This window comes from Panthera onca, chromosome X (assembly GCF_046562875.1).
Source record: "Panthera onca isolate mPanOnc1 chromosome X, mPanOnc1 haplotype 2, whole genome shotgun sequence".
Taxonomy (NCBI): Eukaryota; Metazoa; Chordata; class Mammalia; order Carnivora; family Felidae; genus Panthera; species Panthera onca.
Genome location: NC_138357.1, coordinates 93583491 through 93602054, shown reverse-complemented (window position 1 = coordinate 93602054; position 18564 = coordinate 93583491). Strand labels below are relative to the sequence as shown.

Here is an 18564-nt window from a genome sequence, read left to right as displayed (position 1 = left end):
CACTTTAGTCACTGTCTCACTCTAGAGTTCCCTTAATATGAATTTTATCTAATATCAATGTTAGTACTTTCCAGTTAGAATCCTCTTCATGTACAATAAACAGCATCCTTAAAGTATGTAATTCAATTTTGACAAATGCATGTATGTTTAAGTCCACCATCATTTCCATTGCTCTGTATTCCCCTTTGCAATCCTTCTTTCCTCTACTCCTTAACCCCAGGTAACCAGTCATCTTTTGTCAGTATAGAATAGTTTTCATTTTCTAGAATTTTGTGCAGTGTGTGTATTCTTTCATGTCTGGCTTCTTCCACTCCGCATAATGACATTGAGAATTGTCTGTGCTGTGTGGACCATTGATTAGTCCATTCCTCTTTACTGCTGTGAGTAGTATCCCATTGTGAGTATTCCACATTTGTACACTTGGCGAGGGACTTTTGGATAATTTCCCTGTTCTGGCTGTGAGTAAAGCTGCTGTGACCATTCTATACAGGTGTTTGTGTGGACTTGGTTTTCATTTTTCATGGGTTAAAAAAACGAGTATAATGATGTGGGTCATCTTTGTAGTCATTTTAAGGTTCTTCTGAAAATAGTATAGGGCCAGATAATTTCTCGTATTGCTGTTAAATGGGGGGGGGGGGGGGGGGGGGAAGGACAAAAGCAATTTGGGAACCTAAAAATAATGGTACTGCTTTATAGCCATTCCTATCTCCTTTATAAGGAGAAGCATTTTTTCCTTGTTAATATCTTACTCTAATACTCTATCAAACAGTTTTTTATTATTTATTGTCTTGCAGGCTTCAAGATATATGCCTGATATTTGTGTAATTAGAGCTATTCAGAAAATTATCTGGGCATCAGGATGTGGGGCCCTACAGCTAGTATTTAGCCCAAATGAGGAAATCACTAAAATTTATGAGAAGGTAAGAATTACCTCAAAAATGTTTTCCTTTTAAATAAATGTTGTTTAATTGTGCACGAGGCCCAAATTATTACATCTGCTATCTTTAAAAATGCAATCATTTGCATCTTAATGGCTGAAAATTAGAGGGTAGCTATAGGTAAGATGAGAATACCGTAAAATTTTACTTTTGGAATAAAGTACTTCAGAATCCTGCCATGAGGCTGCTTTTTTAAAATAAGAAACCTTTTCTACTTCTCACTAAGGTGAGATACAGTGATCTCGTGTTGAATGTGTTTTTTCCCATTCTCTCCATTCTTCTTTCATTTTTCTGTCCTAATGTCTCTGTCCTAAATATTCGTTTAGGTAACTGTCAGCTGTGGTATCCTGGTGCTTAAATATTTTTGATTCTCTTAAAGCCGTCAAAAGTAGAAAGTGTCAGCCAATTTAGGTATCATGTCTGACCTTCCCTTAGAGTAAATTAAGCAAATTATTTACAGAAGCAAGTCTGTGTTTGACTCTTTGATTTCCTGTCCTATGTACCTTGCCTTTGATAACCACTATGCATATTTAGAAGAGGAAATTAAACTGTAGGAACTTCGCAGCTCGGTAGAGCCTCCTTGTTATGGCCAATGTAACCCTGTTTTTCCCAGGATATATGTTGGAGTCCTATAGCATCTGTCTGGTACAGTGCGTGGGCTAGTATTTGAATGTTTATTCTATTTTAGGCATGTAGTGTAATTACTACTTTTTGATAAAGTCAAATTAGAATTTAATAACTACCTACCGAAGCATATTTTAGATTGTAAAACCTTCCTGAATGATTGATTGGCCAAGACAGTTGCTTTCAAATAAAACGGCACTATACGTACACTACGCTTTGGAACTAGTCCTAAGTTCCTAACTCTGCAGTGCTAGAGTGGTTCTTGAGAAAGGAATGATTATTCAGAAGGTCCTGAGAAGCCTGAAGGACAAAAAAGCAAGTGGTATTCTCAGTGTCCTCCTTGGATGATGTAGGAAAATACTCCGTCCTTGGGATGTAGAAAAATACTGGAATTAGACTTCATTGTCTATTGTAGTCATTTCCATACTATTCTAAACTGGTCTCAAATTGCAGGTAAAGAGGCTGAGGCCAAATGGTTTAAGTGAGTCGGTAAGTTTTAAGCACTATCTTGAAGTTGTATGAGATTTTTCGTAAGTGCATCTCTAGGTAATTTGCCTCTGACCATAATTTTACAGACCAATGCAGGCAATGAGCCAGACTTGGAGGATGAACAGGTTTGCTGTGAAGCATTGGAAGTGATGACATTATGTTTTGCCTTGATTCCGACAGCCTTAGATGCTCTTAGTAAAGAAAAGGCTTGGCAGACATTCATTATTGACTTACTGTTGCACTGTCACAGCAAGTAAGTGTCTTTTTTAATTGTAAGAAACTTGATCTTTTGTTAAGCAGAAATGTATGCTGGCAGGATTTATCCCAGATATCAAATATTTATTGTCTCTACAGCATGGTAATGTTCAGGAAAATTTTGTTTAACTATGTTTTTGCCTGGACCTAAATTTGTTTGGTTTTAGTCTCGCAAAATGGCAACATTAAATCTCAGAGTACAATTAATTTTTCTCTAATTTCAGAATTTAGTCTTGCCTAAGTGAGGTACATATTTTAATCCTCTTTTAAAATCTGGTTTACAGGAATTTTTTTTTTAATGTTTATTTTTGAGAGAGAGACAGAGCATGAGCAGGGGAGGGGCAGAGACAAAGGGAGACACAGAATCCGAAACAGGCTCAAGGCTCTGAACTGTCAGCACAGAGCCGGACGTGGGGATCAAACTCCCCAACCAAGAGATCATGACCTGAGCCAAAGTCGAACACGCAACCGACTGAGTCACCCAGGTGCCCCTTGTTTATAGGATTTAAATTAAACAGGGGAGCCTGGGTGACTCAGGTGGTTAAGCGTCTGCTTCTTGATTTTGGCTCAGGTCATAATATCTTGGTTCATGGGCTCAAGCCCCCGCATTGGGCTCTGTACTGATAGTGCAAAGCCTGCTTGGGATTCTCTCTCTCTCTGCCCCTCCGCCACTCATGCTCTCCCCCTACATCTGTCTCTCAAAATAAATAAACTTTAAATCAATTAAATGGGACATTAACATTCTATCTTGGATACTAACATGCCAGGTTTGTTTAAGAGAAATTGTTGATTCAGTATGAAATTCACAAAGCAGGGTTATGGTAAGAACTTCTGCGTTCTATACTGAGAATAAAGATGAACTTTATATAAAGCCGTCGTTTTCAGTTCAGGATCATTTAATCATTGACATAAACTTTGTTTCGGACTTTTTTTTGTGCAAGTCAGTTAGATTTGTAGAAAATACTGGTTTCCATCCTCTTGTGTCATTCTAATCCTGACTTTCATAAGGTGATTTTTTAAAGTCGAGCTCTAATTTGTGTCCCTGTTCTATGTAATTAATCTGTCTTGCATGCATTTTGTGAAAAGACCCAAAATGCTCATTTTTATTCTCTCAAATGCCATTCAGCAGTGACAGAAATCACTGATTAAATTAATGTAAAGTCAGAATAAACAGTTGCTGAAATAAAACCCAGTGATAAGACTTTTTAAAAAGTGCTCATTCCATAGGATGCTGTAACGTGAATTGAGAATGTCTACTATTTTAGAAGTTCCTTGGTAATTTCCTTGAAGACCTCTATTACAGCCTATTCCGAAAGTCCTTTGACAGGACCTCCCCCCAATAATACTGAGCTTGCTATCTGCTTGAGAAGACTTGATCATCATTGGACAGCGCTGTATGTTAAGAAAAATAGGTTGAGTGAGTTTGGTTTTATTTAATAATGCATTGGGTGGAGGGAGGAGAGGAAAGATGATTGGCCAATTATAGTGAAGTCAAACCTAGAGGTAGCAAATTTTTCATTCTATGTTGAATTTTAAATCTGAAACTAAATTTGGAACTTACTTCACTTCCTTGGCTGCTAAGTATTAAGGAACTTGGTTTTGCAGGTTTTCTGCTCTCTATCCTTTATGAAAATTCCCCCTTATAGGAAATTAGAACCATTTCCCTCTTCCTTTCCCCCTCCCCAAAATTTCACACAATGAAGTAAAGTTCTGTAGACAGCGCTTCATCTCAGTTCTCCTCTGTCACTTTGTCTTCAACAACACAATAGGTCTTCTAGGGTCAAAATCTCTTTGAGCTTTAGGCATCTGATTTTCTGTAGTACTGGCTCTCATCTTGCCCTGAGTTTTCAATCATTTTATATATAGCTGAGTACTTACGGTAGGTTCAAAATCCCTTATTTCCAGTTTGTAAGAATTTGACAGCAAACCTGACTTGACCATAATTTTTTGGCATTACCTTTCTAAAATCCGAATCCCCAAACATATCTGGCTCCCAACAGTTTCAGTTATGGCATTGTGGACCTGCCTACATGAGGCTATTCTTCAGATCAAATTTATAGGTATACCAGTATACCTATATACAGTGCATTTCCCACATGTGTTTTCTCCCTTAATTCTGTAGCAACTCAGAAGTAGACTGCTGCTAAAGGGACTAAGGCTGAAGTTCTGTGACAGTGTCATATCTCTTGAGATCTAACTTTCTGCTACACAGTTGTATTCGGTGTAATCATAACCCATGAGCAAATTAATGTGAGCCCCTACTATGTGCTTGGCAATGAAAAGTCCAAAGTTAAATAAGATAGGTTCCTTGTACTCATGAAACTTTGAGACAGAAATTAGGTTCATAAAAGGCAAAGTACTCTGGGAATTTGAAGAGTAAGTACTCTGGGAATTAGAAGAGGAACAATTACTTTCTACCTAGAATGAGCAGAAGAGAACATAACGTGTGAGTCTTGGGTAAGACTTCTGCATACATACAAATTGAAGATGGGCATTGGCAGTGCTCCCCCTCAACCTCACTCCCCATTATGTTGTTTTTACTTCTGTATTGTTAGACTCCATATACTTTTCTACCTCCTCTGTATTGCTTTCACCCTCATCTAAGCAGCCAGCACCCATTGCCTGCACAACCACAGTATCCTTAATCTTCCCACCCTAGTGCTGCAGCACTAAAGTATTATTCTAATCTGGTGACCACACTTCAGACAGTATGATCTTTGCCAAGCATGATCATGTTTTCCTATTAAAGTCTTTCTATGCCTTTCCATTGCCTTTGAATAAAGTCTAAATATTTAAATTTGATTTATAACCACTCCACGGTTCGGCCCGTGCTTCTACTCATGTTTTAACTTAAAGTGCCACACTTTCCAGTACGTTTTCTGGAAAGTCTCCCAGACCTCTGTTCATATTAGATGAAGTCTGTTTCCACATCATAACACTGAACTTATTGTAATCACTCACAACTGGATTTAAATGCCTTTAGGTGGCTATGTTTTTTTCTAGCCGCTTCTAGCACCTGTTGCTTTATACCCTGCCTATTTAACTCCTTTATGGTACCTCTGATTGATGAAGGCATTTGAGTTTGCCACCCCTGGCATAGTGCTTTCAGGGAAGAGCTGAGTAGTCTGGTTTGATGTGTGAAGGAAGAGTACAGGATAATATTGTAAAGGGGATTAGTGGGAGTTGGTTTACAGAAGGTCTTTGATGTTGAGATCTAAGTAGTGTTTAATTTTAATACGGTAGGCAGTCTTGTTGGTGAATAATTTCTCAAGTACCTATTGTGTATCAAGCACTATCGTAGCTACTAGGGACATATAGCACTAAACAAAATAAACCGTCAGCCTTGTTAGAGTATAAGTACTAATGAGGATGGGGAGTGGGAAGGACAGACATGGGAAAATATATAGTATGTTAGATAGTAGTAAATGCTATGGAGAGAAATAAAGCAGGGAAGGTGATAAGGAGTAGTAGGGAGTCCATTGAGTTGTTTTATATAGGATAGAGAAGGCTGCCTAAGAAAGTGACATATTTAAACAAAGCTCTGAAAGAGTAAGGTAGTGATCCATGTAGGATAATGGGGCAAGTGCCTTTTAACCATAAGGAACAACAGATGTAAATGTCCTGAGGCAGGACAGCAAGGAGACCAGTATGGCTGGAGCAGTGAGTGAGGAGTAGGCAGTTGTAGGAGGTGAGGTCAGAAAATAAACAGGCAGCCTGTTAAGATTTTATAGATCATCGTAACGACATGGATTTTTTGTTTTGTTTTGTTTTTTTACTATAAGTGAGATGGGAATCCTGTTTTACGGTTTTGAGCAGAAGAATCATGTGCTCTGAGTGATTAACATTTTGAGTTTATTCTGGTTGCTTTGTTGAGAATAAGTTCTAGATTGTCAAGAAAAACGGATTTTTAATCCGAATAAAACATTGACAGTGCCTGGAGGGTGGTAGTATTAGAAATGGTGAGAAATGAATTTTTGAGTAATTTGTAAAGGTGTGAGCAACAGGATTTGTTGATAGGCAAATGTTTCTTTGGAAGCATTACAGAAATCTGCATGTATGTGAGAGGTTTCATCAAGAAATGACAAATAATCTGTATAGGTCCCTACTTTATTTGGGCTGTATACCTAACTTTTTTAAAAAATAAACTAGGATAGTGCGAATGACCTATACTTTTGAAAATCTAATAGAAGTTTCTTTGGAAGCATTGCAGAAATCTGCATGTATGTGAGAGATTTCATCAGGAAATGACAAATACTCTGTATAGATCCCTACTTTATTTGGGCTGTATACTTACCTTTTTTAAAAAATTAACTAGGATAGTGCAAATGACATACACCTTTGGAAATCTAATAAAAGTTATGGACTTTCTCCCCAGAAAACTTAGGTACTCCTGACTTTAGTTTATTTGTATTCCACCAAACTCAACGCACAAATCTTCTGAAGTCCCTCTGGTTTATAAGATCATATACAAGTTTCTAGAAACATTCAGGAGGGAGGTTAGTACACAGAATATGTGCTGTCAAGTCCTTTACCTTGAGCTATAAATTTGGTTCTAAGCTGTCTGTCAGCTAGCACAAAGAAACATGATAGTTACGAAATGTAGTTTGCAATGTCTGTTAAGATACACAAATACTTGGCAGATACTTGTTAAGCATCTTCCATATGTCAGACATTGTTCTGGGTGTCAGAAACTCTGGCATCTGTAAAGCAAAGCCCTCCACTTTCTAATGGAGACAAACCACTGTCTTCTAAGCAAACAACATTTATGCATGTGGTAACTGAACTGGTTCTCAACATCTGTATTATGTCGGACACTATTCTAGGTTCTGGAGGGACAACGGTAAACTAAATATATGATGTCTCTACCCTCTTGGACATTTACTCTAGTGAGATCTATATAGTATATAATTTTTTTTAATGTTTATTTTTGGGAGAGAGAGAAAAAGCATGAGTGGGGAAGGGGGCAGAGAGAGACAGAGACACAGGATCTGAAGCAGGCTCCAGGCTCTGAGCTGTCAGCACAGAGCCTGATACGGGGCTCAAACCCATGACCCGTGACATCATGACGTGAGCCGAAGTCGGATGCTTAAACAACTGAGCCACCCACATATGTATATATATAATAATATATAGTGTGTGTGTGTGTGTGTGTGTGTGTGTGTGTGTGTGTGTGAGAGATTCACAATGATAAAATTCTCACTACTGGGACCATAGATAAGTTCTTCACATAGGTCATCATAGAATATTGTATAATAGAATGGTTCTCAATCTTTACCACACATTAACGTCACTTGAAGGATTTGTTAAAATAACAGATTGCTGGGTACCACCCCCAGTATTTCTGATTCAGCAGGTCCGGGATGTGACCTGATAATTTCCATTTTTAACAAGTTCCCAAATGATGCTGCTGCTGCTGCTGCTGATCTGAGGACCATGTTTTGGGAACCACTAGTATAATATAAGGGACATTACAGCAATATCCTTACTGTAATTGCAACAGAATTCCTACAGAGTTCTTTGCTCCAAAGTGCAGTTGAGTAAAAATTCTGTGGATGGCCAAAAAGATGTGTAAGATTCCCTATGGAACATCTTGTATCTAGCGGACCATTTCCAGCCTTTTTCAAGAAACCGGTGTTACAGAACATCCCTTCAACTCTTCTGTGACAATTTGAAGTTCTAGTTCTTGGCATACAGCCTACTAAGTTGTCTGTTCTATGTTGCCTTCTTAAGGGGGTATTACCTTGTATCCTTGTATTTTTACTTTTAATTTACCCTTTATTCCACCCCACCCCCTCCCCCAAAGAAAAACCAGTGTTGGAATTTTGTTATTTTTCTTCATGCAAATAATATATTAAATGTGAAACATTTTTATTTCAGAACTGTTCGCCAGGTGGCTCAGGAGCAGTTCTTTTTAATGTGCACCAGATGTTGCATGGGACACAGGCCTCTACTTTTCTTCATTACTCTGCTCTTTACCGTTTTGGGGGTGAGACATTTTTTAATATGCTTATATCAATGTGATTAATTCTGTAAACAAAGCATTCAGGAATTTATGGTTATAGGTTAAAGTTAGAACAGTCTAGATTTATTAAATAAATGATAATTTCCCATACTAATTTAATATCTGCTCTGGTTAACTCTAGGTTTTTTAAAAGTAGATTCTGAGCTTGGCCATGTAAATTCACATTATTCTCTTTTATTGTTTCAGAGCACAGCCAGAGAGAGAGCCAAACATTCAGGCGACTACTTCACCCTTTTAAGGCATCTTCTTAATTATGCTTACAATAGTAATATTAATATACCCAATGCCGAAGTTCTTCTCAATAATGAAATTGATTGGCTTAAAAGAATTAGGGTAAGTTGCTTCTAATACTGTGTTTATTATATCAGTAAGAGTGTTTTGTAAATAGTTTGTAGTTTTGAGCATTTTGGTTAAGTGAAAAATATCGAAGAGTAATAAAAAGAACTAAAGAATACCTTAGTAACTCATGAGTCACAGAATGAATGCATAACTAGTTTTATAAAATGCTTTGTTTTACCTGAAACTTGAAATACTTAATTTTAGCTTCTTGCATTTTAGAATCTTGAGCCTTTTTGCAGATTTTTATCTTCTAAAAAGTTTGAGTTGTTTTCATCAAAAATCAGTCTATAGACTAGCACTTAACTTTTGATTTTAATACTAGATACTGTTTACTCAGAATTGTGTGAGAAATTTATTTCTAAAGAGATTCATAGCTTTTGCTTGTAGCCTTCAGAAAGTTCTGAAAAGAACTTCCATCTTGCTTAGAAGGGGACGATTTGGCAAGAAAGGGAGTCTTAATTTTAGGGAATAGGTAATAGGGATTATTAAGGAGAGCACTTCTTGTGATAAGCATTGAGTAATGTGTGGAATCACTGTATTGTACACCTGAAACTAATAGAACAAACACTGTATGTTAACTACACTGGAACACACACACACGTATATATATGTTGATTTATTTTTAAAATTATTTTAAAAGAATGGGAAGGTTTAGGGGAATTACCTCACATATGTCCAGTTTACTCTTGTCTGGCTCCTCCCTCCCTTTCATAAGTTAGGCATTTGGGATTTTCTCTTTGGCAGGATGATGTTAAACGAACAGGTGAAACCGGTGTTGAAGAGACGATCTTGGAAGGCCACCTTGGGGTAACAAAAGAATTACTGGCCTTTCAAACCCCTGAGAAAAAGTATCACATTGGTTGTGAAAAAGGAGGTGCTAATCTCATTAAAGTAAGTTTTTTGTCCTAAGCTAGATATCATAACCTAAATGTTTGTTACCAAGTGTGTTGGTTTATAGTATGTCTTTGGTGTATTGTCTTAATTTTTTCTCTCTTCTACTTTTTAAGAATTGTTAGACTGTGCAACTTGTTTATCATTTTTAATGAGTTTCTTTACATATGTGTAACTAAAGGAAACAAAAAGTATCAGTACATGTTATTTTTATTCAAAATGAGCTTTGGGGGTGCCTGGGTGGCTCTGTCATTTAAGCGTTTGACTCTTGATTTCAGTTCTCCATATCTCTCTCTCTCTCTCTCTCTCTCTCTCAAACTCAAATAAAAATAAATGAATAAATAAAATGAGTTTTGGTATACATATGATTAAAGGAATAAACTTATTTAAAATGTAAATTTTGTTAAGTGCTACAGTCAACCTGGGGCTTAAAAAATTTTTTTAGCCTGAGAAATTGGGTATAAGTTGTAGTAAATAGTGGTTTGACGTGGAATCTTTTTATTAGAAAATCCAAGTAAGTTTTCTCAGATGTGATGATACCTTTAATTCTGACCATTAATTTTAGCACTGTTTCCCTTCCAAGAGAGATTTCTTTCTTTCCTTAAAAAGGCATATATAGATATACACACAACTTTGTGTGTCATATGTATAAACATTATATAAAGATAGCTATACATATATGTAAAAAATATAACAGACATCTACAACTGCTAAATGTGTAATCCTCTTTTCATCTCTTGCAGGAATTAATTGATGATTTCATCTTCCCTGCATCCAATGTTTACCTGCAGTATATGAGAAATGGAGAGCTGCCTGCTGAACAAGCAATTCCAGTCTGTAGCTCCCCAGCTACCATTAATGCTGGTTTTGAGTTACTTGTAGCATTAGCGGTTGGCTGCGTGAGGAATCTTAAACAGATAGTAGATTCCTTGACTGAAATGTATTACATTGGCACAGCAATAACTAGTAAGTATAGTAAAATACAGTGTTGTGCTGACAGGTAATTCTCTGATGTGTTCAAATTCTGTTTTCCTATTTTTCTTTTAGTAAACATCTTCAACTCCTGTTTTTCTTTCAGGAACTAGGAAATGGATGTGTAATTTAACACCATTACAAGCAGAGAGCCTTGATGTAGAAAAAATATCAGTTGTTTATTAAATGTCTTCCTGTAAGGGGTTTGAGTACTTAGCAAAATAAATTTTGTCTCAGTCAAATCTGGAGTAAAACCCAAACTACAGAGTGATAACTAGTCAAAATAAGTGCCAGAGTTCAAAGCTAAAACTCAAGTTCCAGGGGCACCTGGGTGGCTCAGTCAGTTGATCGTCTGACTTCAGCTCAGGTCATGATCTCCACAGTTCATAAGTTAAAGCCCCACATCAGACTTGTTGCTGTCAGCACAGAGCCCGCTTCAGATTCTCTGCCCCTCCCCTGCTTGCACTGGCTCAAAAAAAAAAAAACAAACAAACAAACAAACAAACCTCAAGTTGCATGACTTAGAAAACCTTTCAGGCCCTCCTCACTTAGAAGCTCTTTAATACTGTTTTCATATGAGCTTGAAGGAAATCTAGTTTTAAAGATTAGAAGATGAAAAGATAACCTTCTAATGCACCTTATGTTCTCAGCTAATGCCCACATGAAGCCCTTGAAATTAGTTGTGGGCTCCAGATCTTACGGATGTGGAACTGAGGCCCCAAAGGGATTGGGGCAATATTCAATGACCAAAAAAGCAGAAATAAGTCAAACATAATGGAGGCTGTTTTGATTTCAGAAAACCAGTGTTTATCTACAAAGCTTAAGGATGTGTCATTGATCGTAGTAAATCTTTAAAAACATCAATTTATTTTTTGATAAATTGTATTTCATAAGGACATTTTTAATAACATTTTAGGAGGTTCTAATTAAACTGCTTAAAAGGTTAGACCTGGGGCACCTGAGTGGCTCAGTCGGTTAAGGTCAAGATCTTGTGGTTTGTGGGTTCAAGCCCCACATCGGGCTCTGTGCTGACAGCTCAGAGCCTGGAGCCTGCTTTCAGATTCTGTGTCTCTCTCTCTCTATCAAAAATGAATAAACGTTTAAAAAAAGTTTAAGTTAAAAAAAAAAAAAAAGGTTAGACCTTTAGCTATTCTAGCAAATCCATGTTCAGTGAGGTGCAGTTTTTGTTTTAAAGAAGGATCTTTGTTTTTAATAAATTCACACATTCATTTAATTTTCAGTAAGTTGAAATCCTCAAGGGGTACAGTATCATAGATTCTATGTCCAGTGGCTTTGTCCAGATTCCAAGTCCAGGAAGCTTGCTTTGGAATTTGGCATGAACCATACCATGGCTTCCATGAGCGTGGGTTACCTTTCCTCAGAGTACTCTACTCTGGTTTTGTTCAGTTTCCCCACCAGGAGTCACTATGTTATTCTTTGCTTTGTACACATGAGCACATCTCTTGAACCCAGATAAAATTAATTTCATCTTGGTCGTGAACGCCTTCAATTTTAAGATGAGCTGTGTGCTCACTCTGTTTTTGGAGAACCCCACGTCTAACCAGCAAAAAGGTAGCCTTGGACCACAGCCTTCCAGATTTGCTGTTTTAAAAGTCCTATTCTGAGTACCCCTTCACAGGCTTGAAGATGGCAGAAACAGAAAAGGCTACTTGTTTTTTAAGTAGTACGTTTGCATGGTAAAAATATGAAATACCAAAGAAGCTACATACTAAAAAGTATGTTTCCTGCCCATTTTAGTCCCCAGCTGCCTTTGAATAGCTTAACTGTTATTATCAGTTTGTGTCTGTCCTTCCAGCATCTCTGTATGGAAAATCCACATAAAAATCTTTTTTTTAGTTTTTTGTTTTGTTTTGTTTTGTTTTCTTTTTTTCATTACAGATTGTCATGTGTACACGGTGTCTTCACTTTCTTTTCCTCTTAATATGTCTGCAATTGTTCCCTATCAACACATACATATTTGCCTAATTCCATTTATTGGCTATATATTGTGCAATTCAGTATACTGTGATGTATGTAATGAGTCCCATAAGCAGTGATAATATTTACATTGTTTCCAGGTTTATACTAGTTAGAGGGAGACGTACAGTGATTTACAGTTCTCACAGAACTTTCAAACACTGCTATTTTGTTACTTCCTCAAAATAACATTGTGGATACAGGCAAAGCAAGTGTTCCTCTTCTTACATTTATTAGTAAGAAAACAGAAGCTTACCTGAAGGGGAAAGAGTTGCTAAGCGTCAGAACCTGGATGTGAACCCAGTGGTGCTAAAATGCTTTAAACCTGAACAAGCTATAAAATATGTGGATGGATTTATGTTAACATGTCATGTCAGAATGAATTTGAAGACCCTTTTAAAAAACCTACAAAAGTTGAAAGTTCACAGTGACTAATAAAGTGAGCACATAGAAATCAGCATCGTACAATCTCATGAAATGGTTTCGGACACTTCTGTAGAAGCAACATCCAGTGAAACGCGGGTTCTGACGTAGTGGGGTGTAGGAATCCCTACAGTGGTGGAAATGCACACTCTGTGTGCTGCTTCAGCTACCTGGAGCAGTAGTGGGGTTGTTGGTGATGTTAACTTATCAGCTTAATAGAGCTAACGGTGGACAAAAAGGCTATATTCCTGCTACAAGAATCTTTTCTCCTTTCTCAGCTTGTGAAGCACTTACAGAGTGGGAATATCTGCCACCTGTTGGACCCCGTCCACCTAAAGGATTTGTGGGGCTGAAAAATGCCGGTGCTACTTGTTACATGAATTCTGTGATTCAGCAACTCTACATGATTCCCTCCATCAGGAACGGTATTCTTGCAATTGAAGGCACAGGTAGTGATGTAGATGATGATATGTCTGGGGATGAGAAGCAGGACAATGAGGTAAATTTTATTTAGCATTTTCCTTTCTTGTTTGAAATTCTTGTTTGAAATACCAGATACTGTCATTCTATCTTATGGGGTGTTGTACTTTCACTGGGCTTGTTGACTGAGATTTAAAAATAAAGCTAGAGTCTTCCCAGCATGGGCTGCTGTGTCTTGACATAGTCTAGTGCTCACTATCTACCAGACTTAAAACTGCAGTTAATGTTCATGATAATTTATTTTTTTAGAGCTGCTGTTCACATAATCCGTTTTTGTATGTGAAAAGTGTTTAGTATAATTTGGAGTGTGCATAATGATGAGGATTTTCATTTTTATAACCGTTTAAATTATATTTTCACTTTTCTACTTGATATTTTTAATTATAGCTCCATTAATTTATGCCAAGTTATATACTATGCCAGTTTCATTTTGTGTGCTTGCTTTTAGGTTACTTTTACATTTGCCCCAGATCATAGCTCTTCTTACTTAGGAAACACACTTCTCTGTACTTTAAATATTACGTGGTCTTGTGACAAAATTTATGCTGCTTTCCGAGTATCCAGTGCACAATAAAGCTACGCAGAAGTTAGGTTGTAGTGACGGATCAGGTTGGACATAACGGTGGCATGGCTCTGTAAACAAGAGAATATTGCAAAACTTAAGTTGTGGTCATGTTTATATATCCATTCTGTATTTCTTTGCTTTTATTTGATCTTTTCCTGTTCATGGCATTGGTGAGAACTGCAGAGAGAAACCAGAGTGGGTTTTTTTTTTTTTTTTTTTGATAGAGAGTACAAGTGGGGGAGGGGCAGAGAGAAGGGGAGACACAGAATCTGAAACGAGCTCCAGGCTCTGAGCTGTCAGCACAGCTGAGACACGGGGCTCGAACCCACGAACCGTGAGATCATGACCTGAGCCGAAGTCGGACGCTCAACTAACTGTGCCACCCAGGCACCCCGAGAAACCAGAGTGTTTTAATTGTAGTTAATGTCTTTAGTGGTTCTTCCCTCATTCCCTGTCTTCAGTCACCAGAACTATTTGCTCTGAGGTAGTTTAACACTTACAGGGCTTCTGAAACATAGACTTGTCCCAATTCCTTCCCAAATCCACCCAAACCACATCATCCAGGGGTTAGCATCTGCACATTTTTTACTTTTTGTTTAAAAAAAACTTTTTTTAATGTTTATTTTTGAGAGAGAGAGAGAGCATGAGCAGGGGAGGGGTAGAGAGCAATGGAGATACAGAATCCGAAGCAAGCTCTACACTCTGAGCTGTCAGTACAGAGCCCGACATGGGGCTCGAACTCACAGACAGTGAGATCATGGCCTGAACTGAAGTTGGAGCTTAACCGACTGAGCCACCCAGGCGCCCCCATTTTTTACTTTTTACAAAAGCTTTGTAGTGGGAATGCTTAACACCTCTACCAGATTAGGAACCACTGCTTCAAGTGGAAATTAAAATTCTAGTTCAGAATTTTACAGCCCATCACATCTCTGGGATGATGAGGGTAAGCACGGGGAGAGATAGCTGATTATATTCGCAAAGAGTAAATAAGGCAGAAAATATAGGATAAGATTCCAATAAGGTGTCCTATCTTTGCTCTCGTGGGACCTTTGCTCTGTGTTGTCTCAGCTCTCTACTGCACTTGTGGGGTTTTGTGGTTCTTTGCCTGTTGCCTGTGTTCTTTCCTTCCCTAGACTGGGAGTTTCTCATGGGCAGGGACTGGATGTTATCTGTTTCTGTATCCAAGGTCTGTGATGCCACAAACGTCTTTCCATCTCCTCAAACATGGCTGTTCTGGGTACCTCACATAAGTGGAATCGTACCATAATTTGTCTTGTTGTTACTGGCTTATTTCACTTAACATAATGTTCTCAAAGTGTATCCATGTTCTAGCATGTGTCCAAATTTTCTCCCTTTTTAAGGCTGAATAATATTCCATTGTATGGATAGACCACGTTTTGTTTATTTGTCCATCAGTGGACGCTTGGGTTGCTTCCACCTCTTGATCACTGTGAATGGTACTCCTGTGAACATGGGTGTATAAATATCTCATCGAGGCCTTTCAGTTCTGGGTGTATACCCACACATGGCATTGCTGGATCATGTGGTAATTCTGCTTTTAATTTTTAAGGAACTGGTCCACGGTGGCTGCACCACTTTACGTTTCTGTCAACAGTGCACAGGTGTTCTAGTTTCTTCGCACCACAGGTTTTCATTTTCATGAGGTCTAGTATGTCTCATTTTTCTTTCGTTACTTGCGCTTTTGCTGTCCTATCCAGTAATCGTCACCAAATCCAGTGTCGTGACGTTTTTGCCCTAAGAGCTTCATAGTTTTAGCTCTTGCATTCAGGTCTTTGATCTGTTGAGTTAATTTTTGTATCTAGTGTTACGGAAGAGTCCAACTTTATTCTTCCGCATACGGGTATCTACTTTTTCTGGCATCGTTTTTTGAAGAGTGCTCCTCTTAATATGCATACTTTATTGACTGTTGATAGTTCTGAGTGAGTACCTCATAATCCTCACCACAGCTGCATATCCCCAGGAAGAAACTGAAGCTTACACAGGTTAAGTAGCTGACTTGCTCAAAGTTACCTGGCTTCTAAGTGGCAGCGCCTGCATTGGGGTCCAGTTCAGTCTAACTTACACCCAACACTCTACTCCTCTGTGTTGCCTTTATTATCGGCCTTTCCCATACATGGTCAGCATCATTCCTTCATGACAACTACTCTGTGAAATGGTGGGGATGAATACTAACTTAATTAAAATTTATAAATTGGAAGTTAAGTGCTTTGGATATAAGAAATTAGAAGTACAAATGATTAATCATTTGTTCACTAACTGTTGGGCATTTGTCTCAACATATTTTACTGTACTTTAAAGTTAGATTAGCTTATTAATGATATTTTTTTTTAATTCTAGAGCAATGTTGATCCCCGAGATGATGTGTTTGGATACCCTCAACAATTTGAAGACAAGCCAGCATTAAGTAAAACAGAAGACAGGAAAGAGTATAACATTGGTGTTCTAAGGCACCTTCAGGTCATCTTTGGTCATTTAGCTGCTTCTCGACTACAGTACTATGTGCCCAGAGGATTTTGGAAACAGTTCAGGTAAACTATAAGTGGACAGAAATGGGGATACTGCTTAAGCCTTTATGAACATCTCTGTACCCTAACATTAAACTTCCAAAATACATGTTGAAGGTATCTTTATGTTGAATGTTTAAGCAGTAGTACACTTGACCCTGAACAACATGGGTTTCAACTCCACGGGTCCACTTACACACAAATTCCCACCCCACCCACCCCCACGCCCCAATGAATACAGTACTTCCAATATATTTTCTTTTCCCTCTGGTTTCTCAATAGCATTTCCTTTTCCCTAGCATACTTTATTGTGAGAATACACACAATACATAAAACATAACAAAATATGTGTTAATGGCCTATTTATGTCGTAGGTAAGACTTCCGGTCAGCAGTAGGCTATGAGTAGTTAAGTTTTGGGGAGTCAGAAGTTCTAGGCAGATTTTCAGCTGCATGGGGGTCGGCACCCCTAACCTTCATGTTCAAGTGTCAGCTATAATATTTAAAGCTTCTTAGGCTTTTTTTTTTTTTTTCTTCTTGTCTTTAAAGTTGGAGGTAGAAAGTGTCCTACTTTAGAGAGGCAGCATTCTTTTGTCTCTTAAGATGTTAGTAATTTTTTTTATTTTGAAAACTTCTAATGTACAGAAGTAGGGACAATAGTGTGAACCCCTATGTATTCATCATCCAACTTCGGCAGTTGTCAACTCAGGCCCAATGTTGTTTAATCTACATTCCCCATCTGCTTTTTTCCACATTGTTTGAAGCAAATCTCACACATTTTCACCTATAAATAGTGTAGTATTGATCTCTGGTGTTTTAAAAACATAACCATGATACTATTACCATGTTTTGTGAAAATCCTTAACATCCTTGTGTTTTTTTGAAATTGGGATCCAAATGAAGTCCATATACCTCAAATGTTGCTCTGACTCTTCTCTCTTCTAATCTTTTTTCACCCTTGAGATTTGTTGGAAAAAAACAGGTAGTTTTACCCTGTAAAGTTTCCCACCATCTGGATTTTATTGATGGGCTCTCTGTGGTATTTTTGTATTTTCTGTTTTCCTCGGTCTACTGTATTTCCTATAAATAAAGTAGCAAGATCTAGACACTTGACCAGATTGAGGTGGTATTTTTCTCTTTTTTTTGAAACGACAGTCAAAGCTACTTTATAGGTGGTAATGTTTACCTCAGTGAGGAGAATTACATAATGTCTGTCTCCCATGATAACAGCCATTAATCGTCACTGCCTAAAGTATTTCATCAGGGTTACAACATGGCAGTATTCTAATTTTATCATTCTTTGATTTATTAGCTAGAATACGTCTATAAAAGGATACTTTCCTCACCAACAACATGGCTGTCCTCATGTACAATTTTGTAGGAAAGGTGGAATACTTTTTTTAATTAATAAAATTCTCAATTGTATCTTGGTTTTGTTTTTTTACTTATTTTAATTTCTTTTTTTAAATCATCGCCTACTGTGTGTCCTGCACTGTACTAAAATACCACAGTACAACCACCTCACTGTTTGGTGTGTATGAAAGAGGCTGTAATCCTACACAGCAGTGGGTTTTTTTAACACTCCTCAGCATTTCTTTAAGGTCTCGCACACAGCTGAGAACAGGGGAAGCGAAGGGTCACCCGACACTCCTGTCCCCATCTTCCCGGCTTCTGTCAGAGCAGCTTCCCTTTTCCCTACAAGGACACTGTTTCAATTCCTTTTGAAACCACTGCTTTGTAGTATGATGGCTTTCCTGTGACTCACCATACAAATTCCTCTGATTCCCCTAAGCCCCCTGCTTCATCTGTAACTGGCTTGCATGCTCCACCCTCCTTCCCAGCTCTGCTTTTACTCTTTCTGTCCCATCACCTGGCATACCACACACCCTCCTCTCTGCCTACCCCAGGTTTTTCGTTCCCCAGCCTGTCCCATCTCTGCCACAAGGCTTTTAGCATTTCTGTTCTTCCTCTTCCAGATTACTCTCACACTTTTCGTGCTTCTATTTTAAAATTTATCATTGTTATAAATCATTTTCTCTCTTATAATATGTTTGTGTGTGTGTGT

General features: G+C 37.9%; 1 protein-coding gene across 2 annotated transcripts in view; it reads left to right on the top strand.

Moving 5' to 3' along the window:
- Window positions 1-18564, top strand: part of USP9X (ubiquitin specific peptidase 9 X-linked) — a 156671-nt gene that overhangs the window by 112530 nt on the left and 25577 nt on the right. For both annotated transcript variants that reach the window (XM_081793514.1, XM_081793513.1), the window contains exons 25-32: window positions 795-920; window positions 2138-2304; window positions 8184-8292; window positions 8515-8661; window positions 9412-9558; window positions 10302-10524; window positions 13209-13429; window positions 16334-16524. In XM_081793514.1, coding sequence (XP_081649640.1) covers window positions 795-920; window positions 2138-2304; window positions 8184-8292; window positions 8515-8661; window positions 9412-9558; window positions 10302-10524; window positions 13209-13429; window positions 16334-16524 — 1331 coding nt within the window. The remainder of the gene's footprint in view (window positions 1-794; window positions 921-2137; window positions 2305-8183; window positions 8293-8514; window positions 8662-9411; window positions 9559-10301; window positions 10525-13208; window positions 13430-16333; window positions 16525-18564) is intronic.